Source organism: Phlebotomus papatasi, chromosome 3, assembly GCF_024763615.1.
Source record: "Phlebotomus papatasi isolate M1 chromosome 3, Ppap_2.1, whole genome shotgun sequence".
Classification (NCBI taxonomy): domain Eukaryota; kingdom Metazoa; phylum Arthropoda; class Insecta; order Diptera; family Psychodidae; genus Phlebotomus; species Phlebotomus papatasi.
The window spans coordinates 3866534-3893971 of record NC_077224.1 but is presented as its reverse complement, the minus strand read 5'-3'; the positions used below and the strand labels follow the sequence as shown (position 1 = coordinate 3893971).

The 27438-nt window shown below is 33.0% G+C and overlaps 2 protein-coding genes across 2 annotated transcripts; one reads left to right on the top strand and one right to left on the bottom strand.

The window, feature by feature from the left end:
- Positions 1–897: 897 nt before the first annotated feature.
- Positions 898–14190, top strand: LOC129806498 (short-chain dehydrogenase/reductase family 16C member 6). The gene is made up of 4 exons (XM_055855141.1): positions 898–1286; positions 5535–5652; positions 10816–11100; positions 13709–14190. The coding sequence occupies exons 1-4, from the start codon at positions 1143–1145 to the stop codon at positions 14119–14121; spliced, it is 960 nt and encodes a 319-aa protein (XP_055711116.1). The 5' UTR covers positions 898–1142; the 3' UTR covers positions 14122–14190.
- Positions 14191–22782: 8592 nt separating this feature from the next.
- LOC129806492 (chitinase domain-containing protein 1) lies at positions 22783–27434 on the bottom strand. Its single transcript, XM_055855130.1, has 3 exons — positions 27093–27434; positions 23676–23853; positions 22783–23600 (listed from the first exon to the last, which is right to left on the bottom strand). Exons 1-3 carry the CDS (start codon positions 27345–27347, stop codon positions 22855–22857), a joined length of 1179 nt encoding a protein of 392 aa, XP_055711105.1. The 5' UTR covers positions 27348–27434; the 3' UTR covers positions 22783–22854.
- Positions 27435–27438: the final 4 nt, after the last annotated feature.

The following is a 27438-nucleotide window of genomic DNA, read 5'->3' as shown; positions in this document are numbered from 1 at the left end:
GCTGATTTTCAATCAGCGAAAACTGTCTCGTCGTTAATGGGTTAAAAGCGTGGACATGGACAATGCCTTGAGCATTGCGCTAGTAATACCTTACCTATTGTTTGCTAAGTGGTAACTGTTCTCAATTTTTAATTACCAATTTTAGAGCTTTTAATCGAAAAGTTTGGTCAAAGTATAAAGCTCCTCTAAAGCTCTGATTTTTCTTGGAAATGATAATATATTAAATTTTCAAATTTTAAAATATCATAATCACATAATCATACAACAATAATATCTTTTATTTCCTACGTGTGACATGTGATTGCAATTGCTTTTGTTCAAATTGAATATTTTTTATGATAGACGTGAAACATTCGCGAGAGACAAGAAAAGAGACGCATCATTATATGCATATGTTACGTGAAGTTATTAATATTTTATTCCAATACTGTACCGGCAAAGATTGCAAAAGTTTTTCACCCCACATTACCTCCGATGAGTATACAATTATTGAAGAGTGCACTTCACAAAATGTTCATTTGTAATTTTAAGATCATAGTGAAGGAAAACTTCTTGCATAAGTCACATGGTAGAGTACATGCTTAAAATCTTGGATTTCTCTATAAGTGGATAATTTCATACCTTTTTTTTATTTTTTTGCAGCTTATGCCCAAAATTGTGTGACTAAAAAACATCCTCACGTTTGAAGAGTTTTGTTTATTTTGTGATTCTTACATTTAACTTTCATTTGCACAAGAATACCAGGTACGTATTTAGAAAAAAGCCACCATAGTGATTGATGCGGTATTAAAAGTTTTTATTACCATCATTAATAATTTTTTTCCTAAATTATTCCACCATGGTAATCAAGGTGTACAAAGCACTCATTCGTCTTTTTCTGGTAAACCGCATAGAAAATAGTTGTTAGTCGTAGTTTAAATCCGGCCCTCTCCCTCTTCTCCCCATGAAAGTAAATTCAAAATCACGTCGACATTTCTCTGCATTCAGTTAGATCTCCACCTTAGACCGAGGCAGACGCCCAAACTGGAAGTTAGTCACCGAAGAAGAAAGTAGTATACCGTGAAAGAACTAAATTTCCAAGATCTGCCCATAAGACTGGCTATCATTTCCATTGATTGAATCTCAATTAAAAAAAAAGAGCAATGGCAGAACTTTTATATGAAAATCGTGTTGAGCATATTTATATGCTCCTGTGGGATTTATTAGTGTTCTATATTAAATCATTTGTGTACATCTGTGAAGCATTTTTCTTGAGTATCACACCGACAAAATTCAGAAATCTAAAGGTAATTGCACTCTTGAGAAACTAAGACAAACCTCAGCTATTTAACCGACTAAAATCTAACAGTACTTTCACCTTTCGTTCAGAGATTTCTTTAGAGCTCTTTTTTCATTGTGTTTTTTCTTTAAAAAACAAATTTCACTTATTTCCTTTCTAAAAGAAAACATAAAAAGTATATTTCTCGTTCAAGCGCACAGAAAGTATCTTTTTCGCATCAGCAATTTAAATATGAATTTAAAATTGATATTTAATGTTTTTGATATTTGAAAAAAAAACTTTATTTAGTGTTTTTGGCTTGATAATTAAAAATTCTTGAAAGATAAAAAGATTTAAAAAATATTTTTGAAGGACTAAGGTTGTAAAGTAAGGTTATGTTTGAAAAACATAACCTAGAATTTAAATATAATAAGGAAAATAATTACAGCAAAATTAATTTAAAAAAGTGACGCAACTTTACAAATTTGATTACGCATCGAAATTTCATTTTAATTTTAAAGTAGAAAATGATTTTTTGATAACCGGAAATTTATGCATCTTGTGCGTCATTCCATGCATTTTAACGTGCAAAATATTTTAAATTTCCCAAACCACAAACCTTCTTTTTTATTTGAATTAGAAAATTTGCAGTAAAATATATTTTTGTGGTGAAAAATTAGGAAACTCTAACCTCAAAAATATGTTTTAGAATGTTATTTCTAAACATAACCATACCTTTTTTTTACAAAACCTCAAGGCAAAATAGGAAATTTATTTAAAGATATTTGGACTGATTAGCTTATTTTGTTAAAAATAATTTTATTATACAGGATGTCATTCTTAAATTTCTAAAATTGATTAAAATATTTTTAAAATAAAATGAAATATATTTTTTTTAGATCAAAGAGTAAGGTAAATGTCGTAATTCAGAACCATTTCCAGACGCTTTAACTTTGACAGAAGATTCAACACTTTAAGTTCAATTTTTTCTGAAGAGAATTACATAAATTTGCTCCTTGACTCTGCTATAATGTTACTGTGTAGTGAAAATTCTTTAGATATAATTTGAAAACTTCTTAAATACAAGAAAAATACACGAGTGTAAAATACTTCTATTGGAAGCAAATTAATCCAATTGGAGACAAGGGAAAGTTTCTAATTGGAGACAAACAATGTAAGTGAAACCGCGACGAAAAATCATATTTCCGGGATTTCCTATTGAAGCATTTGCAGACACTTCAGAAAAACTCTTTTTGTCCACGAAATAGGTAATTGTTACATATGAAAATTTAACGTACCATTAACAATAAAGATTAGCACTTAATTTAACCAAAATTAGCCAGAAATATGACATAAATGTTAAACAAAACGAATAAACAACAGTCACCTCATTGTGTTTTTCAATGGAAAACATGGTTGATCGATGAAAAATTCGATGGTGAAAAGGTAGGGGAATGTAGGCAGCCTTCGCACATTTTTTCGTGCTTCATATTCAGGACTTTTTTCTGACTAAACTGTAAAATGGGCAGTGAATTGCACTACACCAAAAAGTTCTCTGATCTTTTAGGTTTCTATGCATTCCTAGTTCACTATCACAGAATTGTTGGTTTTTCCTGGACAAGATAATGAAAAAAATATGACGATTTGTGCGATTCTTGTCCCCGAAGGCAGCGTTCACACGATGGGGGTTCGGGTTCGTCATTGCTTTTTTTCTCGAAATAAATTTTATCCACAATTAAAAATTATTTTCCGATTGTTTTACTGTATCCTCGTGAACCCGCGGAAACTATCACTGCACTAATAAAAGATTTTTAAAACACCTTTTTTCATATTTTCTGGAGCACTGTTTTTTTCTTCCAAATAAATATCGAAAAATAGACTATGAACATGTTCACACGGTTCACACTGTCAATAACCGTCGTCTCATGGAGATGGGAAGGAGACTATATGCCTGTCGAAGAGGAAATGACCACGAATGTCTCACTGTGGCTTATGAGGCTTTAGTGAGGTTATGATTTTCAAGCTGGAGTTGTCTGATGGATGTGCGAATGCTCACACATTCAGTGTTTGAAACCACGCACAGTGTAGTACTTGCGAATTTTCCGCCACCGTGAAAATAATTTCCCTCCGATGCAAAAAGTTATTACGTAAATATCATCTCAAGTATACTCTTCATCCACTGTATAAGTGATTTTTTTTTAAAATGAGTTTAACTATGCGAAATCAAATGAAATGTGCGCCATCAAAATTACCCATTTTGGGCCAACTTTCTATTTGTGATCCTAGCACCTAGGAAAGAAGGGCTTGGCTCCCTATTTTTATAATGAAGATAAGATTCATAAATACTTAACAATGGCTAAGAAATGCGAAACCAACTCTTTGGAAATAAAGAGAAAATTCGCATCGTTCGAAAGCTCACACGTACGAAGCCTGCCTACATTCCCCTACACTTTTAATTTTTCTGAGAAATTAACAAATTAAAATTTGTGAATGTGAATGGATTTTCGTTTTATTTGGAGCAAAATTAACTAAATAATGAAACTGTGGAATAGAAAATATATAAATATAATAATTTAGTACTGTATTTATCGTGAAAACAATGACGTTTCCATTTGGAGTAGGGAAAAAATTCCATTTAGCGCAGGTTTTGAATTAGCTTAACTTACCCTATTTGGAGCATCCCTTATGCCAAATATGATCAGCCGAATTTCCAGAAATCAGTTTCTGAGATATTTTGAAAAATGTGTAAAATTACGGTTTTTCTGAATTATCCCGAAACCCTATTATGCTTTTTCGCTTCTTTTAGGTTTATTTTGTAGATCTTTTGTGTAAATGAATTTAAAAAAGAACGTAAATTATAGTATATTTGTTCTCGAGATATTTCTATTTGAATATGAATGAAAAAAATGAAGAAATTTACATTTCTGAATTCTCACAACAAAATTGAGGCAGATGTACAAGGCGGGAATATGCGGGAAATCCGGCATTTGATGCCACTCTCTCTCGCTCTGGAGGAATTCTTCGCGAATAATCGCGGATCGCGAAATTTCTCACGAACTGCGGAATTTTTCGCGGAACATCGCGAACGGCGAGATTTCTCGCGGATCACGGAGTTGTCGCGGATTTTAGCGAACCATGAAATTTTTCATGTATTTTCGCGGAACTCGGTATTTCTCGCGGATTTTCGCGGATCGCGGAATCGTTCACGGATTCACGCGGTCCCCGGAGTTTTCCGCGGATTTTCGCGGTCCCCGGAATTTTTGGCTCATTTTCGCGACCCCGGAGTTTCCGCGGATTTTCGCGGTCCCCGGAATTTTTCGTAGATTTTGAAGGATCCAAGATATTCGGATATTTTTGTGTATTTCTTTTACAATTTTCTTCATTTTCAAGTAAAACTTGGCATATCTCAAGCCTAAAAAAGGCTCTGTTTGAGGGCTCTAGGGGAAACTGGGGCACCACCAAACACTAATTTTTATTTCTAAACTACTTGGACTATCTCGACCATTCCTTCAGTGGACAAGCATCCCTATAGTGCCTATAAATTCCTATAGGTCTTATCCTCTGAAATCGAATAACCAATTAAAAAGTCGCAGTGTTTGGTGGTACCCCGTGTTTGGTGGTGCCCCAGTTTCCCCTATCTATCTATCTCAAGTTTCACGCATTTCGAGGTTGCCTGTAATGAATCTTAGCTACCATAAGCTTTCTTGGACTTTGAATTTGCCCCCAATCCGAATTTTCAATGAAAGAATCACACCTACCATAAGCCAAATCAGGCTTATCACTGGCTTTTCTGACTTAAATCGCATCAACTAGATGTATTTCTCATCCGATTGGGGTACGATCAGATTCATTAGAACGGTCTTTGAACCCCTGACAAATCTGGACTGCTTACTATTTCAATTGTAAACGTAAATTCCGTTTATATAAAGTGTGAATTAAAATTGAAAGCTTTCTAGAAAACAGCGGAAAATTTTAGGAGCTAGTAAACTTGTAAATCCTCCCAGAGCTTTCTTACTTAAATCATCTGAGAGCGGTACTTGCTAACGTTTGCTCAAACAAAGCGTTGATTTCTATTTACTTAAATATTTAGCACATTTTGAAAAATTTCTTTTTTATTAACACTCTTTTAGGTGACAACTCCCTCTTCCTCTGTTTTATTATCAAACTATCATATGTATAGTATGTAGTTTGACAAAGGCATTTTATATAGCATAAGAATATGTAAGATGATCTTTAGAACAAAGTATTTATTTTTTCTTGTTTTCTTTTTTTTTAGGATGTGCGAAACCAAGTTGTTTTAATAACTGGAGGGGGAGGAGGTGTTGGCAAATTGTTGGCGCTCAATTTTGCAAGACTTCAATCCCGAGTAGTCATTTGGGACATCAATCAGGAAGGTATTATAACTTGGTTCAATGATCTTTCGAATAAGAAAAAGAGATCTTGCGTATCAAATGCTCCTAAAAAGTATACAAAAGTTGCACAACCAACATTTGGCAAAGATCATAGCCTTTCTCGCATTTCTCACAACCGCATTGTACTGAAGATAGTAATTATAGATATGTATGAATGAAGTACCTTATGCACATGAAGTGAAGAAAATTTCTCTTTTTCATCTTTTCAATGAAACTCCCAGTTACTATTCCGTTCATTCACCCAACCTTATAGCTTCAATACATTTAAAACGATTTTGATTATATTATTCTTCGAAAATAAACAAGAAATAGCAAATGATCAATGGACAATCTTATGCCTTTTCGTCCTCGAATTGTGCATATTTTAAATTGAGGTAAAATTTAAATTAAATTTTGAGAATGAAGAGGACATGTATTTTTCCATTTGCAAATAAAATTTAAATATTGTCACACTACACGCTCTTTATATCCATCGAGTACTTGTGATTTTAGCATTGAGCAACAATTAACTCAACTCAACAAATAGAGGATCAACCGCTCAACAAAAACAAACAAGAAATTTTCTCATTGGTATTTTCGTGAAAAATTATGGGGTATCACTAAATCCAGCTCTTTCGTGTTTAATTCAATTTTATTTTCCTCAATGAACCACTTTTAGGCTTTATTGCAATTTAACCTTGGTCAAATGCGGATCGTAAACGTGTAAACCAAAAAAAAAGCTTTCTTCCTAATGTTTTATGATAATTTAATTCCGTGTGAGACAGCATTTTTTGACCAAAATGAACTGAAGATGTTGATTAAGAAACCGGTTGCAGTCTTTTAATATAACTCTTTTCAGGCGTTCCATTGAACTTGATCACATATCGTCCACTATTTTCTTCACTTTGTATATGCAAAGCAATTATTTAGGAAGTTATCTCGCACATTATACACGTCATAAATGTTATATCAATTATCATGCGAATTCATTTTTTATTATGTCATTGCATAATGTCAATTTCTCATTTTCTTCAACGATGTGCTAATTGTACAAAATGTTTACTAATTGTGGCACCTGTGGCGATCATAAACCAAAATTTGATTGATGCATGAAGAATAAGTAATAAGGCTAATTTAGTGAAATTTAAAGAAGGTGCGACAGAGTGTATAACTTTTGCTGAACACTCGAACTTGTATTCTGCAAGCTAACACTTGTCGTGTTCTAAAACGAACAAATAGTCTTGACAGGAACCAAAACAAAACAAGTTGATAATGCAGACGCTCTTTAGAACACTCATGTAGGGGAAGGTTTTGAACCTTCGTACTAAAAAAGGAATCCAAAATTTAAGATTTTTTACTGAATGCCACACAAACCGAATCAATTATATCACTATGTCAAAAAAATCTCTCACTTATTGGGTTCATAATTCTGCCTCACAAAATTCCTGGAAGTCCATGGATTTTCCTCTACAGGAAAATGAAAATGTAGTAGCATTTTTTACGAATGTATCCGGTACCGGAATGCTTCGTACCATTTCTTCCAACCCCTGTAGGCCTCATTTTCCCCGGAAACGTTACACCGGAAACAAAACTTTGGGCATCACTACTTAGATGGTACTTTCATCTACTTCTTTTCACTGTTTGTAGGAGATATCACGCATTAAAAGATCAATTTTAAGCTATTTTTCTAACACATGTTTTTTGACACTCGAAAAACCATTTTTTCCTGCATTCTGACAGTCAATTGAGAGCTTGGTTAGGCATGATTCTCTCATAATCACACCTATTGTAATCCTCGGATTTTCTCTGACACCTCCAAATAGTCTTACAGAACATATTTCGGACATAACTGATTTCAAAAATGACCAGCCATCAATTTAAAATGAAATGTGGGAAGTTTCACTTTAAAACAAGGAAAATTTTATGAAAAATACTCGAAATACATTGAAGTGGTAACAAAAGAATCACATCTACCTTAAACAGTCTAGTTTCATCACTGCACAAATCAGAAAGAAGCAATCACACCTATTGTAATCCTCGTATTTTCTCTAATACTTCGAATCAGTCTTACAGAACATTTTTTGAACATCAGTGATTCTTAGAATTACCCGTGATTAATTTAAAGTAAAATGTGGAAAATTTCGCTTGAAAACAAAGCAATTTGGAATGTAAAATTCTCAAAACGCACCGCTTGGGCAATGAAAGAATCACACCTACAATAAGCAGATTTAGGCTTAATGTTTGATTTGACAGAAGCGAAACAAAAACATCTGATGAAGTCTCACTTTGCTGTGGAAGTGCGTGTTTTTCTTCGAGATTTGCTTAAAAAATGTTGTAATCGTTGTAATATCACAATTTCCTTGTCAACTTGTTCAGTGGAATCTCTGGATGGGTCAAAATATCCAGAGCGTCATGCACAGTCTGTCCCAAAACAGTCTGGAATTCACAGAGTTGGTAGTCAATGATTTTGACTGATATTTTTACGAACCTGCACTGAAGGCAATCTTCGTGAACTTTTCTTCGCCTACAATTCCACCCCCTTCTAGCGAAAGATTTTCACGGTAAATATTAACCCTGATAAACCTTCTATAACTTGGAATGTTGTTTTTCTTCGAAAAGACTCTTGAAGCGTGAAAAAATGCATAAAATAATACACATCGGAATTACGATTTTAGGCCCATTTTTTATTTTTGCTTCTAGGACCCAGGAAAAAAGGCCTAGGCTCCCAAGTTTGTCAGTAAATGTGAGATATGGGATTAGCTATAAGAATATATGACCATGGATGACATTCATTTAATAACTTGGAAAAAAATCAACATTTACGAACCTGCGACGTTACGAAGGTGCAAAACCTTCCCCTACTAAAAAATTGTCAAGGAAGAAGCTTTCCCCTTCTCAATTTTCATTAGAATAGCACCATTTGAAAAAATTCATTGGAAAATGAAAAAGAGAAATCTTTCGCCTGAACATTTTTTTAGTACGTGACTGTTCTCAAGTTCTGCACAATCGACTTTTCTATGTGTTCCTGTCACAACTGTTCGGTGGTTTTAGGAACACGACAAAGACTGAGGGAACCAACTCAAACAGCAATCAAAACATAGAAAGGCCGTTAATGCAGAAGCGCTTGAGAACAGTCATGTACTAAAAGCCTGTCCAGAAAAAGCTTTCCCTTTTCAATTTTATTAGAATAGCACCATTGGTAAAAATTCATTGAAAAGTGAAAAAGAGAAATTTTTCGCCTAAACATTTTTTTAGTACATGACCGTTCTCAAGTTCTGCATAATCGACTTTTCTTTGCTTTCCCCTTCTCAATTTTCAATGGAATAGCACAATTAAAAATTTCATTGGAAAATGAAAAAGAGAACTCTTTTATCTAAACATTTTTTAGTACATGACTGTTCTCAAATTCTGCACAATCGATTTTTCTAAGTGTTGGTTTCTGTCACGACTGTTCGGTGATTTTAGAACACGACAAAGACTGAGAGAACCAGTTTAAAAAACAGCAATCAAAACATAGAAAGGCCTATAATGCAGAAGCACTTGAGAACAGTAAAGCACTAAAAAAAAACAATTTTTCATTGGAATAGCACAATAACTCATCTACTAACAAAAAATATTTTATTTTTTGATTTCAAAAGAAACTTTGGCAAATAAATTCCCCAGATTTGTTTAATATTCAACCTCTAAAACCCTTTCTAAGGAATGTTTCAAGGTCACTAACGCACATTTTCTTACTCATTGAGTTTTTTGTAAAGTTCCTATAATTAAAAATAATAAAATAAAACAAGACTCAAGGTTATTTGTAATAAAGTGCTGCTTCATTAAGCATTTGTTAATATTTCATTTCATTTTAAAAGCCATATAAAAAATTAATTTCACGAAAATACTAGAATTTTTGCGAGTACAACGTCCCAATCTTATTCTCCGATTGCCTAAAACTTTAAATGTCATGAATTTCCAGCCAATTAAAAAATTTAATGCTATAAACATATTTAGGAATAAATGAATAATTTAGCTATTTATGTGTGAATTGCTAAAATCAGAAATTTATAAAGATTTTTTCATTATAAGGAATCAATAGGAATGCTATGAAAGCCATCAGAAGAATATAAATTTCTGTTGAAAACCTTTAAAAACAAAAATACGCATTATTAGATGTTCTAGACCGATTAATTAATAGTGACCTCTAAATGACCTTGAATTAAATATTTCAAGATTATCATCATATACAGATGACTAAAACAAAAGAAATCTTTAAATTAGTTTTCGATTTAATCCTATATCGTGTTTCGGTTTACGAATTTGAACAATGAAGTATTCCATCTAAGATTTCCTTTTTTGAATCTCACTACGTGACTCTTACGTATCCTTTGGGACTCTAACACTGAGAAAAAAAGAGGGTGCGATTAACATTTTTTCCTGATAACTTTAACACTTTTTAGGTGTAAAAATATATCAACATTTTTTAATGTTAATTTTACACCTTTTTAAGTGTAAAATTAACATGAAAAAGGGTGACTTTAACCCCGAATACACCTAAAAAGGGTAATATTTACACCGATTTTGGATCAATACTGCAGGGTAAAATTAATATTTCCGGAATGTTATTTTAACTTTTTCGGATTTCTCTCAGTGAAGTACCAAAAATGGATACTCTGCAAAAACAATTTCGTATCTTACCAAATTTAATTGTACACATTCCAAAGTGACACTGTGATAATTGCCTAAAAAGAATCTCACCTTTCATAAGCTTCTCTAGATTTATCTCATGGTTTTCACCTGTTCACCACCTTTTACCTCTTAATTGTTTATTTTTCTTTTTATTTTTTAATTGGTTTTTGTAAAGTATTAGATCAAATTGTTGCCGCTTAAATTTACAACATAAACATTAGTTATAAGTCATAACGAATTTTCCCTCATTGCGAAAACCTTTGTCACGCCTCAATGCTCTGTACCAACTTTCTCATTCACCAACTTCATAGAAATTCCATTACCTAAATACTTGTATTTCAATTTCAAAAGTTAAGATCATAAAGACAGTCGAATGCTGCTCTCATAATAGCAGAATCAGTCTATGGGAAAATTATATAATTGCGAATTTGCATTTAATGCTATTTTATTTAATAAAATTGTGTAAACTTTACCAATATTGATGTTCTTTTGCAGCAATTAATGCAACGATCGATCTTGTTGAGTCAGAAGGATATACCTGCAAAGGATATGTCGTGGATCTGGCTAATAGGGAAAAAGTCATGGAAACTATGAAGGTAGTCAGGGAAGATGTTGGCAATGTTAAAATCCTCATAAACAACGCCGGTACGGTCTGCTGCAAACCGCTGTGGGACCTTCCTGAGAAGGTCATTGAAAACACCTACGCAGTGAACATCTTGTCTCACTACTGGACCGTAAAGAGCTGTCTAGACGATATGATTGAAAGTGGCGGACACATTGGTAAGATCTTTATGCAACCACCACAAGTTTTAAGCTCAAGCCATTGTGCATTTTTTTTTGTTGGTTAGCGCCTGTAATCTAGACAATTGATTTTTTTTCGGTTTTTGATACTTAAATGCCCTTAACTCAGATTCCATTTAACTAAATTAATTCTTTATGTGGAAAAACTTAAAGGTCTTGAAATGCATAAGAATTCTCTAGAACAAGTGAAGTCTGTAAATTCAATACCAGGGGCGCTGTATTCTCTATACTAGATGATAGGGAAAATAACGGAAATATTTCAAAACCGAAAATAAATTTAGCTATAATCCTTTCACATTCACAGCTATTGTGATGCTGTGGCTTGGTTAGCCACCTTATATACACAGGGAAGATGATTTGTTTCTGTGCCGGCTAAAATTCCGAAGAGATAAAATCCCAAAAAAATACAAAATCCCGAATGGATCAAAATCCCGAATGAATCAAAATTCCTAATGAGTCAAAATCCCGTTTGAGTCAAATTCCGAAAATCCAAAATCGAGAAAAGCCAAAATCCCAGATTTCGGCTCATTCTGGATCTTTGTCCCATTGAGAATTTTGGATTTCCGACACTTGGATATCGATTAGGAGTTTGGATTTTCGGGGCTTTGATCCATTAAGGGTTTTAACACACTCGGAATTTTGGCTCTTTCGGGATTTTGGATTTTCAGGACTTTGGCCCATTCGGGATTTTGAATTTTCGGGATTTTGTCTTTTCGGAATTTTGGCTCCAATTCGGGTTTTCGGTTTTTCAGGACTTTGGTCCATTCAGGATTTTGACTTTTCGGAATTTTGGCTCTTTCTGAATTTTGGCTCGTTCGGGATTTTGGATTTTCAGGACTTTGGCCCATTCGAGATTTTGACTTTTCAGGATTTTGACCCATTCGGAATTTTAGCTCCAATTCGGGATTTTGGATTTTCAGGACTTTGGACCATTCGGGATTTTGAATTTTCGGGATTTTGTCTTTTCGGAATTTTGGCTCCAATTCGGGATTTCGGTTTTTCAGGACTTTAGTCCATTCAGGATTTTGACTTTTCGGAATTTTGGCTTTTCGTAATTTTGACTCCAATTCGAGATTTTGGTTTTTCAGGACTTTGGCCCATTTGGGATTTTGACTTTTCGGGACTTTGACCAATTCTGGATTTTGGCTCTTTCGGAATTTTGGCTCTAATTCAGGATTTTGGATTTTCAAGACTTTGGCCCATTCGGGATTTTGACTTTTCGGGATTTTGACTTTTCGGGATTTTGACTCCAATTCGGGATTTTAGATTTTCAAGACTTTGGCCCATTCGGGATTTTGGCATTTCGGAATTTTGGCTCTTTTGGGATTATGGCCCCATTCGGCATTTTGTATTTTCGATACTTTGACCCATTCAGGATTTCAACGCATTCGGGATTTTGGCTTTTCAGGATTTTATATTCAGGGATTTTGATTTTCGAGATTTTGACCGGAACCCGTATTGAACATCCCTGATTCCGATAAGGAGCAACCGCTAAAATCAGGTCCGGTATGCGCGAGTTTTCAGTATCTCTAATTCTTTTTTTTTTAATTATTAACATTTGCATCCATAATTCTTTGTTCTACGGCTTTTTTATAACCGTTTTTAAACCGATTCAAAACTGGGTTTTCGATTTTATCTCTATAGAACGATTTTTGACTCAAAGTAAGTACGCCTGAAAAACTCTACCGTTCTTTTAAATCCGTCTAATCATTTTAGGGATATAACACTTTTACATTTACCTATGTTATAAAGCGTTGTGAGCTCCTTCAACATTCTTTAAAAAAATATTTTTTTTAAAGTTAGGGTTAAAAATATTTATTGAGATGAAGCTAGTTTCGGACAATAAAATCCGAAAGTTGTGCATTTTCATCTTCAGAATGATATTGCTAATTTCCCAAGGATCGAGAATCCTTTTTTGGCTTAGATATCAGTAATTCTTAAATAAATATCATAACCAATTCCTACAAAATGGGCCAGTAGAGGAATTCTGTAACAGTATGACAATGTCATATGGCAAATTTAAAACTTTTAACGTCGTAAATTCGGAAAAAATATTTGAAAATTCGATTCATATCAATTACTGAGTGATTCATAGAAATCCTTGCAATCGCCATTTTACGATCACTGGCTTCTAATGCTCTCCTGATTCAGGAGTTACTCAGAAAATTTGTCATATGACATTGTCATGATATTATATTATAGAATCTTACTGGTATCATTTCTGTTGAAAGATTAGACCACCTTCCATACATTTTTGTCCACTAACTTTTGCTAAAAGTGCAATTTTTCTCTGTCTCTTTTTTGGTTTGAAAGACACAGATGAGGCTACAGCGCCTCTGGTGATGGTTTTACAAACTTCGCTTGTTCTAGAAAATTTAGAAAATTATATATCATTTAAATACCTTTATTTTTTACCCTGTGAAGAATCAAATTGGTTAAGTAGAATCGGAGCTAAGATCACCTAAGTACCAAAAACAGCAACACACAGTTTGCCTATATTCCGGCTAAATAAAATGAAAATCCAAATTTTTAACGTTTTCTTAATAGACAAGTTTAAAATTGATATTAATCGTTTTTCCGTAAACAGTAACGGTTGCATCGGTTGCTGGAATGTTGGGCACCTACGGATGCACCGATTACAGCGCTACAAAGTTCGCATGCATTGGCTTTCACGAGGCTCTCTACACCGAATTGAGGACACATGGTCATGACAACGTGAACATGACCCTTGTTTGTCCCTACTACATCAACACTGCAATGTTTGCCGGAGTTCGACCACGTTTGTTCCCAATGTTGGAACCCCAAGTTGTTGCAGATTCTATTGTATCATCTGTGAGGAAAAATGAGGTTAACTGTGTCCTTCCGGACAGCGTAAGAATCCTGATGCCTCTAAAGCACTGGCTACCGTCTAAAGTTTGCTGGGAACTTATGGCTAGGGTCATGAAAGGTCCGAACTCAATGATGCTCTTCAAAGGACGCGGACGAGTTGCGGCTGGATAAATTGTTTACTTTTTTTTATTTTTTTGTAAAATCCACTCATACAAATTTTATAAAGTATTTTTTTCCACATTTTGCATTATAATTTCTATTGTAGTACCAAAAGGAATCTTTGCCTAAGCTCTCTATCTCTTTTTCTTCTTTCGCAGAAATTGCCGAGACATTCACTAAATTTATTTTTTAATTTGTTTACTGATCAAATAATTGTACAAACAATTCTATTGCAATGAGAATTGTAAACAGATCTTTGAAGTCATGTCTCTATGACTGTAATGTTTTTCTTACACCATTTTTAAACAAATTTACATTAAAATATCGATTGTAGTCTTCAGAGGATAAAAATATTTGCATTGGCTTTGTCGCATAACCCAATTAAATAAACCTTCATGAACTCATTCTCTTATTTATCTTTAAGAGGTTATTTTACAAAAGAGGTTATATTTGATTTAACCTCAAAAATTCATATGAACTTTAAGTATTCTAGAAAATCACGTACGAAGGCAACTTTTTCAGCTAATTAGATTACTTATTATACAGTTAAAATAATTTTAAAATGTTTGTGCATAAGAATAATATTTCTAATTTGATCAATCAAGATTTGCTACTTAATTAGTACGTTCTTCTGAAAATTATAAAAAAGTTACTAAGCTATTTTTAGTAGATAATTTTCAAAAAATAATAATAAAAAATGTGACAGCCTGTTTTTCAGGTTAAACGTCACATAACCTCAAATTTTAAAGTAATGTTTTGCAATACAACGTGATCAAGTCAATCTAATTCTTTTAACTGGTCAAAAGAACACTGTGGAAAACTAACTTCCCGTTTGTTATATTTATTGGTAAATGGATTAATTTGAGAAGTTAAAGGTTATGCTAAACCTAACCTCAAAAAATTCTCAAAAGTCTTTGTGTAGCATAATTCTCTTACTTTGCCGCCTTTATGAACCTTTGACAAATTAGTCACGACAAAAATAACTATTTATGACACTCTAAAAAATAAACATTTCATTCTAACCTCAAATATTTAACAGATAGCATAACCTAACTCTTTTCGGATTAAGCTGTTAGATAAACAAATGAAACCCAATATTATCATACTAAAGTTTCTTGTTTCTTTACATTTTAACATAAATTAGACTAAACTTTACAAAAAAAATATTACAATAATTTTACATGATGTTAACCATAACCCAACAAATTCAGAAATGTTGATGATCAGGGTAGCCCCTACGTCAGGTGAGTATATTTAGAAATGGTTTGGAAAGCAAAAACTCTTGAATATTACAAAGTGGCGTGGCGAGTGTGAACAATCAATTTGTTCTTTTTAGTAAATGATAAAACGATTTAACAAATTTTCCTCTCATAAAGCCCACAACACTTTATCAAAAACCTGAAAAATTTAACCTTAAATATATTTACATGGTTAGAATAAGCTTTCCACATGTATCTATCGAAATTTATGTTCTCAGTAATAGTCGTCATAGATTCCGACAAGTTTCTGATAGAAGATTGGAAATTAAAATTACGCAATGTCATCTTTTAGGTTATGTAAAATATAACGTCACTTTTAAAATTTTCGCTTTCACAAATAATCGAATGAAGTACACTTCATTCAAAAAAATTAAGTGGTCAGTAAAAAATAAAGTGATCAGCAAAAAATTAAAAATAAGCACTAGAAAATTAAAAATCAGCAGTAAAAAAAATTGGTCAAAAAAATTAAGTGGTCAGAAAAAAACTAAAAGTGCTCAGTAAAAAATAAAGTGATCAGCAAAAAATTAAAAATGAGCACTAAAAAAGTAAAAATTAGCAGTGAAAAAATTAAAATTGGTCAGAAAAAAATTAAAATTGATCAGTAAAAATTTAAAGTGGTCCAAGTGGTCAGTAAAAAACACAGAATTCTATACTAGAACGGAATTGGAATGAGAATCCCATATAAAAGGGTGTTGGATGTCCGTTGGTTGCAAGAATGATAATAGCGCCACCTACTTTCTTCTTCTTCTTCGAAAATATTTTTGTGGCCCGAGCGCCATCTCTAAAAATTTTAGAGAACTTTCACGACGTCGCCACCGCCATTTGCGTTTTATGGTTACAATATTTTGATATTTAGTGAAAAAGTGAATAAAAATACAATTAAAAACATTTTTGAATATTCAATGGGAGTGAAATGTGTTGTGGAGAGCTGTCGCCTGAACCAGACGAGACAATGTGGGGTTTCCTTCCACTGGCAAGCATAAATTCTTCGAGAAAAAAACAGCATAATCGAATGACTTTGTTTTCCATTTTAATGCAATTTTTGTAATTTTAGTTTTCCTCTGGGCCCCATGGTACACCAATATTGGATTCATTAGATTCATCACATCCAAGAAGGAAGTGGACAACATCTAGACAAGATCTCTGCGAGAATCTGCGGAAAACATTTTAAACAGGAGAATTTTCTTCCCGGAGGCGTCAGGAAGTTCCTGAAAAACGCGGCCATTCGCCGGATCCTTCCTGACAACCAATCCCACAATCCACAGTCGCTAAGCAAGAAACCGTGAGTATTACTATTTAAATTCCCATATTTAATAATCTAGAGTTATATCTAAATTCTCATAAAAAATTGTCCCAAAATGCTTTCCGGAACCTGACAGGGAATGCATTGTTCGTTTTTCTTTGACAAAATTCTAAATTTATCGTAAATTGTGGGGGAAATTGTCGTTCAGCTGCAGTGGAATTTTCGAAGGGAATCTCTATCCGGACATGGCAACGCAAGTGGAGCCTTTAATCCGATAGTTTTATCAAAAACTTAAATTGTCTTCAGAGTTTTCGATACTCTTTGTGTCCTCCTCAGTGGTCAAGTGATGTCAAAGACCACTGGGTTTCATTAAATAGAGAATCTTACAATCCTAGCGGGGGGTTCCAGGATTCTCATGCAAAGATCTCGAAGATACAGCATCAGTCACTCTCCAATCATCCCGAAACAAATGAAGTTTGGAGAATCAAATCAAAGGAGAAAATCAAAATTGTTCTCCAAATTTCAGTTGTCTCCTCATAACTGGAAATGCTGGAAATTGACTAGTGCTGTCTCCAAGATTTTTGTGTGAGCATCCTGGTATCCCCGGAGAGATTGTAAGATTCTCCACGCACTCGACCATTGAGGAAGACATGGAGCATGGTCTAAAGCTCTCGATAAGAGTTAAGTTTTTGATCGCTATCAATTTGACTTCACAAATTGTGTTACCGTATCCGGACGGAACTTTCCTCTGAAAATTCGATTTTATCTAAAATTGAATATGTGGTCTAAAAAATTGTTTTATCTTTGAAGATTTTAGTTCTTGCGCAAGACTATCATTTATCTTTCTCTAAAATATTCTTATATGAAGTTAGTTTCTTGCCCACTGTGCCAGTTGGTGCCAGTATCGTGGTTCAATAAATTCACATTTCCCTCCAGTTGATTTTTAAATTTTTCGGTTCATTTTTTTACTAAGGAGTATAAATAAATTAGTCATAAAAACTGTAAATTAATCAGTTTTATTTCAATGCTGAGGGTTCATTTTTCGGTTTTATAAATAATTTATATTATAGGACAATCAACAATGAATAAATCGACTTTTCACAAATATGCTCAAATAGATTCAAATAATATGAATTTTGGAAAGTTTATTGAGTAAATGAAATTTGTTTTTTAGCTGAGATTCTTTACAATCTCAGCTTTTGTGGTCACAGGTGAAATGCGACTTCGTCAGATCGGGCCCAAATTTTGGATATACACGTTTTGCAACTCATAGATCACGAATATCATATACGCCAAAAATCGATTTTCGTAGACGTCCCGTCCCATCTGTCCGTACGTCCTTCCGTCCGTTCGTCCGTGCATCCGTAGTATCTTCTCTCAGAAAATTATTAAATTTTATTAAATTAATCCTAAGTCTTCGCAAAAATGGTGTTAATTTATGTAACTAACCTCTATTATGGCTGCAGATTTTAATGGCGGTAGCACACCTTTTAAATCAGGATAATTTCATAAAATCTAAATTCACATCCTTTTCCTTCTTACACGTTTTCCATGTGTCCATCTCATTCTTTTGCACTGCAAATCACATGGAACTAAATTTAATTTGGCGTGTTGTTTAAAAGAAAAAGAATGCGAAAAAATGAGATAGACATATGCAAAGCGTGTGAGAAAGAAAGGGATTAGAATTTCATGAAGTCAAAATTCCCATCTCTTTCTTTCTCAAACCTATTGCATATGCCTATCTCACTTTTTCACACTCTTCTTATTCTTTTAAACATCACAACAAATTCAATTTAGCTCCACCTAATTTAGAGTGCGTAAGAATAAGATATACATATGCAAAACTTTTGAGAAAAACGAAAGGGATGCAAATTTTTATTTCATAAAATTTTCCTGATCTAAAAGGTGTGTCGGAGCAATAAAGTTCTAAGTTGATATATTTAGTTTTTTATACCCATTTGTAGAACTCAACAAAATTAAACTATTAGGGTAAATTAAGCTAATTCAAAACCTGCTCCAAATGGAAATTTTTCGCTACTCCAAATGGAAACATCACTATTTTCATGATAAATCCAGTACTAAATTACTATATTTATATATTTTCTATACCACAGTTTCATATTTTAGTAAATTTTGCTCCAAATAAAGCGAAAATTCATTCATATTCACAAATTTTAATTTGTTAATTTCTCAGAAAAATTAAAAGTGTACCTTTTCACCATCGAATTTTTCATCGATCGACCATGTTTTCCAATGAAAAACACAATGAGGTGACTGTTGTTTATTCGTTTTGTTTAACATTTATGTCATATTTCTGGCTAATTTTAGTTAAATTAAGTGCTAATCTTTATTGTTAATTGTACGTGAAGTTTTCAAATGAAATAATTACCTATTTCGTGAACAAAAAGGGTTTTTCTGAAGTATCTGCAAATGCTTCAATAGGAAACCCCGGAAATATGTTTTTTTGGAGAGATTTTCTAATTTTTTTAGATGGGAAAGGAGAAAAGACCAGGAATAAGAACGAATCCTGCACTCAAAAGCAACTCAACAAGGTTTTGGAAGCCTTTGGTCGCGGTTTCACTTACACTGTTTGTCTCCAATTAAAAACTTTCCCTTGTCTCCATTTGGATTAATATGTTTCCAATAGAAGCATTTTACGTTCGCGTATTTTTCTTGTATTTAAGAACTTTTCAAATTATATCTAAAGAATTTTCACTAAACAGTAACTTTCTAGAAAAGTCAAGGAGCAAATTTATGTAATTCTCTTCTTAATAGAACTTAATGTGTTGAATCTTCTGTCAAAGTTAAAACGTCTGGAAATGGTTTTGAATTAGGACATTTACCCTACTCAGTATTATTTGATAATCATTATATTGGTATCTCCTGAACTTAGACAAATGAAAGCCCAAAAATGGACGACTTTTATATTGATCTTTTTTATATTGTTCATATAGAGTTTGTAAGTGAATTGGATAACGTATTCTACTATTTCTGGTGAAATTATCAATGATCTAAAATCTAAAACAAACAAATAAAATACGCATTTTTCTCAGAATTTCCCTACTTTAATTGATTTCGGACCCCAATAGCGTCAAAGGGTCTGAAAATAATTTGTTGACTCTACTGCAGTCGCACTGTATTAATTTTGGACAAATTATTCACCTGCTATTATTTATTTATTTATTTATTGTTTTATTTTTTATTTTTTCAGATGTGACTGTTGAAGGTGTTCGCGAATAAACGTAATTAATTGCTAAACGTACATGGTGAATAATGAACGTCCGAGGAAGAGCGACAAATATATAATATAATTCAAAATTCTTTTTTTGAACTTTAAATCTATTTTCTATTTTTTTTTTTAATTATTTATTCTGATTTTTCTTCTTATATTTTTATATTATTATATTAAAAATTTTTAAAAACTTGCAAACTTGTAATCACGTTTGTAATAATTATTGAATAAAAACTTCTTTATTTCTGTTTCTCTTTATTATCTGATTTAAATAAAAGTCTTATGGGATATGGAATACAGAGTTTTATGCTTTGGATTCCTAGTGGCATCTGACTGGAGACAAGCAGAAGATCCTGAAAAAACTGAAGTCTAGATCAGATTACTATTCTTCACCTTTCCTGTTTTGTAACACTACTGCCAGCAGTTGTTCTGATTCACTATTCGAACAACATTCTCAGAATAGTGAAATCTTGATGATATTTTATATCATTTGTTTAATTAAAATTCTTCAGAATTGGCCTGGAAGGTAGATCCAATTGCAATGCCACTGGTTATCGTCTTCTATTCTTCTACAAAATAACAAATTTATCACAATTTACACCATTTGTGTAGTATTTGTTTACTTACTTATAGAGAAAATTATTTTTCGTCAATAACACATTAACACACAATCTCTAAGAAGACATTAAACACATTTTTTATAATATTATAAAATTTTTTGAATAAAAAATTGTTAAGAATCAAATTTAAAAAGTTTACACGAATTGCCGTTAAAAGCGCCACTGTCTAAATATGTTCCCAAAACGTGCCACCAGGTGGACACTGTGGCATGTGAGTTTATTTGTCTTACCACTAGGGGGTTGCAATCGGTCTTGCAACGAGACATTTGAATATCTCCAACGCCATTTTCCGTTCTAGTATCGAATTCTGTGGTAAAAAATAAAGTGATCAGCAAAAAATAAAAAATGGTCAGTAAAAAAATTAAAAAAAGAGCAGTAAAAAATAATAATTGCTCAGTAAAAAATTAAAAATGAGTAGTAAAATATAAAAAGTGGTCCGTACAAAATAAAAAGTGGTCAGTAAAAAAATTAAAATTTGTTAACAAAAATAACAAAAGTAATTTTTTGCTGACCACTTTTTATATTTTACTCCTCTTTTTTATTTTTTTGTTGACCAATTTTTATATTTTATTGACCACTTTTTATATTTTACTGCTCACTTAATGCTTAATTTTAATGCTGATCACTTTTTATTTTTTACTGACCATTTTTAATTTTTTACTGCTAATTTTTTAATTCTTTGCTGATCATTTTTTAATTTTTTACTGATTCTCTAGAATATTTGTACTGTTCGTTTTTAATTTTTTACCGACCACTTTTTTTTACTGACCGATTTATTATTTTTCTTCTGTTGCTTTTTAATTTTTTACTGATCACTTTAATTTTTAACTGATTAACTTGAATATTTCTACTGCTCATTTTTAATTTTTTGTTAACCGCTTTTTATTTTTTTTACTGCACATTTTTAATTTTTTTACTGCTATTTTAATTTTTTTTATGCTCATTTTTTAATTTTTTACTGACCACTTTTTATTTTTTACTGATCACTTTTCATTTATTACTGATCGATCACCTTATACTTTTTGCTGATCATGTTTTATTTTTTACTGATCATTTTTTATTATTTTGCTGATCATTTTTTAATTTTTTACTGATCCTCTAGAATATTTCTACTGTCCGATTTTAATTTTTTACTGACCACTTTTTTTTACTGACCGATTTATTATTTTTCTCTATTGATTTTTAATTTTTTACTGATCACTTTTTAATTTTTCACTGATTAACTTGAATATTTCTACTGCTCATTTTTAATTTTTTGTTAACCGCTTTTTATTTTTTTTACTGCACATTTTAATTTTTTTACTGCTATTTTAATTTTTTTTATGCTCATTTTTTAATTTTTTACTGACCACTTTTTATTTTTTACTGATCACTTTTCATTTATTACTGATCGATCACCTTATACTTTTTGCTGATCATGTTTTATTTTTTACTGATCATTTTTTTATTATTTTGCTGATCATTTTTTAATTTTTTACTGATCCTCTAGAATATTTCTACTGTCCGATTTTAATTTTTTACTGACCACTTTTTTTTACTGACCGATTTATTATTTTTCTCTGTTGATTTTTAATTTTTTACTGATCACTTTTTAATTTTTCACTGATTAACTTGAATATTTCTACTGCTCATTTTTAATTTTTTGTTGACCACTCTTTATTTTTCACTGCTCGTTTTTAATTTTATTGCTTTTTTATTTTTTGCTGCTCTTTTATAATTTTTTACTGCCCTTTTTTATTTTTTACTGATCATTTTGAATTTTTTGCTAACCAGATTTGACTTTTTACTGCCCGTTTATGCAGTGCCTTTTCTTAATACTATTTTCATAAGTTAAATCGATCGTTTTATTTATCTCTCAGAAGTTACAAAAATTACAAAACTGCAACTAAGGCTCTGCATTTTTTCTACAATGAGATTTTTTTGAGGTTAAATTAAGCATAACCTCAACTTAAAAATGACATTTCAATTCTCAATCGTAAAGGGAGGAATAAGGCTGTTTTTCTTAGGTTATGTTCGACATAACCTTACTTCCTTAATTTTTTTTCGCGAAATCAGAGGACTATGTCTTCTTTGCTTTTCTAAATTAGGGTTAAGTCCGACAAAGCAGACTTCTTTAACCCTTCAAGGACGAGATGGTCAATAATATTTTGGGTCAGAAAAAACCTTTTTTTTCTGTCATTTTGGAGCAAAACACAACTCATTCATTTTTGGGTTACCGGTGACCCAATCGTCCTTAAAGGGTTAAAAGATTTTCCAACTAAATCAAATTGATAACCTTAGAAAACATAAATAAAAGAAGGAAAAAAGGGGAAAAAAAACTAAACTGAAATAAAAGCTTTATTGATCTCTCGGCTCTGTAACACTGTAACAAAAGGAATAGAGAAATTGTGCTTAGAGTAAATCATAGAAGTAATTAAGTCCCTGTCCGATTTCCCAGATGGAAAGCCCGGTGCCAAGTTCTTCGGCAAGTTCAATGCGTTTCTGAATGGAATAGAGCGTTGGATAGAATACTATATGACGTCCTGTAGGCGTTTTAACTTCGAAGAAATTTTCCGCATCATTTTCATCGAGTTGCAGTCTTCCATTTACAAATTTTAAAAGTCTTAGATACTCATGCCCAACAATTGGGCCACCTCCTTCCGGTGTAAAGTCGTTCCCGTAGAAATTGAGTCCCAGCAGTAGTTTCTTTCGCATCTCCTTGTAATTGCGCAGTGTCTTTGGGCAGATGTATTCAATTGAATCCCTCACCCATTTTATTGGGGCATTTGGTCCTGGTCTCTGTGCATTTGAGTAATCGTACGTCATTATCGTGAATCCGCTCACATAATTGTACAAATACTCAAAGTTCTGTGGCGTAAATAAGTTATTGAGGTGATCCCTGACCGGAGGAACGGCCAGATAGACATGGAATTTCTGCTCCAACAGAGGCGTAGCAATATCAATCACGAGATTATAGAGAAAAGGATCATCCATCCGAAGAGCTAATGTAGCCCATATCTCCAGGACAATCCCATCAAAACGATAAGTATCGCATGCATTGAGAATGATCCGTGACACTATTTTTCTCTCCTCCTGGAACGCAAGGAGCTTCGAAAAATCCTCATCTTTGAATTTATCAAACAGAACTCTTGGTGTAACTGACGAGAGAAAGAAATCTCTCTGATTTCAAATTTCCACATAGGGAAAAATTAACGCTAGAACAAATTACTCACTTTTGGTCCTATAATCGCTGTTCCTCTTAATTTCCTTCATCCACATCTCATCAATGTCATGCATTCCGCCCAGTTTGTACTGTTTGTCTCCCTTCCGGAGGATTTGGAGCCAAACCGGCGCAACAACATCGAATTTTGGGGCAAAGGTCTCCGCAACCTCATACCCTAAGCTATTCCACTGCAAAACCAATATTTTCAAATTCACTCATTTATTTACTTTTAACCCAAAAGCGATTACACAAAAACGTGGAAAGCGTGGAAAGCAAACAACCACAAGCGAAAATGTGCAAAAACATCAAGAAAAGCAAAACTAAAAAAAAAATAGTTAGCCTAGACACAAAGTGGTTTCGAACTTTGAATGTTCTTTCGATATCCTTTGTTCGAAAATTGATTTTTCGATTCTAGCGCTCACAGCAGTGGTCACACGAAGTTACGTGTTTTCAAAAGTTGTAATATTTCACAAGACCTTTCATTTGCGCCATCAATAATCAAATTCGGACAATTAGAAAAGAAGCTCTGGTCATTCAAAGATTTATTTTTCGACGTCTATATCTTGTGTTTTCCGTCGAAAATATTCTATTTTTTCGGACTGGAAACGGACTTGTATTGAAAATTGTATTGAAGAGAATATTTTTAATAAGAAGACTTAATTCTAATTTTATTGGGCCAGTCGCTGGAATAGCCAAGCCATCAACCTTTTTTCGGATGAGTCCCTTTGATCAAGGACATACCTTTTTCGGGCATCACTGGGATCAGCGATAAAGTGACTTTTCAATAAACAAAAATGAAACAGGGGTGGCAAAGCGTCCCAGTCTTTGCAAAGTGCTCAAACTCGTGACTTACTTAGATGCTATCCTTCAAAAGTACTTTCGCATCATTTACTGTTTACCGATTCTCATCCGATTTAAACCGATTCATAAATCACTCGAAATACCCCACAAAATAATTTTAAGAGCAATAAAATTCATTTACGGACAAAAATTGCTTATCGATTCATAATTGGTTCATTATCGGTTCACAACCGATTAGCACGGACTCAAAACATTACCAATAAAATGCCAATAAATTTATCAATTAAAATCGCAAACGCATTTGAATTAAAAGGAATTGAACGGATACATTATATTTTGAATAAGAAGAATATTATTTCTATTGCAATTAGAATGGTGCTCTTGAATAATTTTTTCAATCGAAATAATTTTTTTTTCGAGGAAATCGCTATGATCAGCGATAAATAGCTAAGACACCGACCATTTTTCGTGTCAGTCGAAGAGATACCAGCATTTTTTCGGGAGGATTTCGGCTCACTTCAGGACAGTCAAAACGGAGAAAACGCTCCGCCACTGTCTGTACAAGTACTGTCTGTGTCTCATATACAATATTGTTTTTTTTCTATTATTGCAAAAATGATTTACGCTAAACCTAGGGAAAAAGTACATTTTCGCCAAATTTGCGCCAAAATTTGCAAAAATTAGTCGCAATGTGTAGAGATAATATGGCTAAGAAAAATTCCTCTACAAATTGGGAGCGATTTTCATGAAAATTTTCTTTTTTTGAATATAATCGCGCGTATGTAAAGAAAAACTTTGAAATTCATCCGGAAATAGAATTTTAGACCGTTCTTTCTCTTTAAGAGCGTTACACGGACGGAGAAACGGATAAAGAGTAAGTCACAGAAATTGTTTTTATCTCGTACCACAAAAGCTGCGTTTGTAAAGAAACTCACTAAAAATTGAAAAGTGTAGGTAGTGTTCATAAATTCGAGCACTCTGCAGAGTATTTTCCCACTTCGCCATTTTCTCTTCATTTGTCTGTTCACAACCGATTTTATCCGATTTTTGAGTCGCCTAAAATAGCTTAGGTGCAAATACAATTGAATTTATGATAAAACCACAAATATCTGTCAAGAACCACTTGACAGAAAACACGGGACTTAATAAATCGGGTTTTAATAAGGGATTTCAAGACCTTTCTAACGAACCAAATCGCGCCTAAATCGGTTTAGAAATATACTCAGTAGAGCTTTTTTAACGTATAATCTTGAAAAACTGTCAAAGGGGTCATGAGCCGTTTTCGTATATGAAGTAAACGTCAGCATCGTCAACGTTATTTGAACTCAAGCAAGTTTGACAATGAAAACGTAAAACGGAAGAAGAAGAAGAAGAAGACAAAAAGCCTTCGTAGACAACTTGGAACGGTGGACGCTAAAAATTGCACGGGATCTCAGTGAAACAAAACTGTACTTCGAAAGCATTGTTGATGAATAAATTTATCTATCTATCTAAATGTAAATTAATAGGGGAAGTGTGCCAAATTTCGGCCAGCTTCTAATTTCGGCCACTTTGAGTGTAATTTCGGCCATGGAAATAAATGGAAATAGTCAATGAATTCATTTTGCTTTTAAATATTTATTCATTTTAGGATGTATTAACACAAAGACCGTTAAATTTTAGGTATAATTTGAATTTAAATTGTATTGTACAAACTCAGTGTGGAAAGAGTCTTACAAAAAATATGACAGATCGATTGTGTTTCTAGCAGTCTTGTGATTTGTGGTGAAGTGCAGAAGGTTTTCCTTCGGGGTTTTTCATGAAAATTGATTAGTTTTCATTAAAGATTGTTTCTGTTTATGTTAATAGTGAATCAATCATTAAATTTCGGGTAAAATTTCCCAGCTGTATACTGTATTTCGCGTAAAAAGTATATACTTTGTGAACGTCTCTCCGGTGAGGTAATGTTGCCTATTCCGGCAACATATTTTGCTTTCCTAAATTTCTTATTCATTTTGTGTTTTTTTTTCGATTTCTGAGTTCTACAATGTCCATAGAAACATTGCTTCTATGAAAAAGATGATGTAGAAAAGGTCTTGGAAGAGTTCAAGAAGCGCAAATTGCTACGGGAATTTGCGCGCAAATTTGAGATGCTACTCTTCAGGTCTTCAGGACAAATTACATGGAAGATCTCAGGCTTTGTGGGTCATATAAACGTATTAAAGTAAATATTTGACGTATGACGTTTTGAAATTTTCTATCCTTTGCGTTACAAAAGGTGACCAGAAAAAAGGCGGCCGGAATTTCACTCAAAGTGGCCGGAATACTACCCAAAGCAATGTCCACATTTTTATTAATTTTTCAATATTTTAGGAAGTTCACACAACCCTCCCGAAAAGGAAGTAACAAGAAATAACAATATGAATTAAAAATATTGCAATTTAAACTTAGGACTTCAATGCTTATTTGCAACTATGCCGAAATTTGGCACACTTACCCTAATTTAATTATTTAAAAGCGAAATTAAAACCAGAACCTTTTAAATTAAAAGTAAAACTCTTATGTTAAGAGAAACTAAATACTAGCTTTTGCATGCTGATAAGCCCCTTTTGTCAACAAATGCCGTATGGAAAAGTAATCAACTCACCGGGGTAACAAATGCCAGGACGGTTCCCTTGAAGTTCTTAATCGATGTATTATAGTAGTAAGCACCATTTTCCTTGAGAATCTCCTTAGCACTTGGCTCCTCCCGGACAAGATCTCGAGGATTATTGACTGGACCTTTGCGGACCTTCAACTCGCCGGTTTTACTTCCTTTCTGACTCTTCGAATTGGGCGTCAACGTGCAGGACACGGAACTGATCACAATTAACACTATCACTATTCTAATTCCTACAAACATTGTCTTTTTCTCAGTAAAAAACACCAATAAAATGCAGCCGGAAAAGTTCAATCACTTAACTATGACATTACCTCTTATCACCTGGATAAAC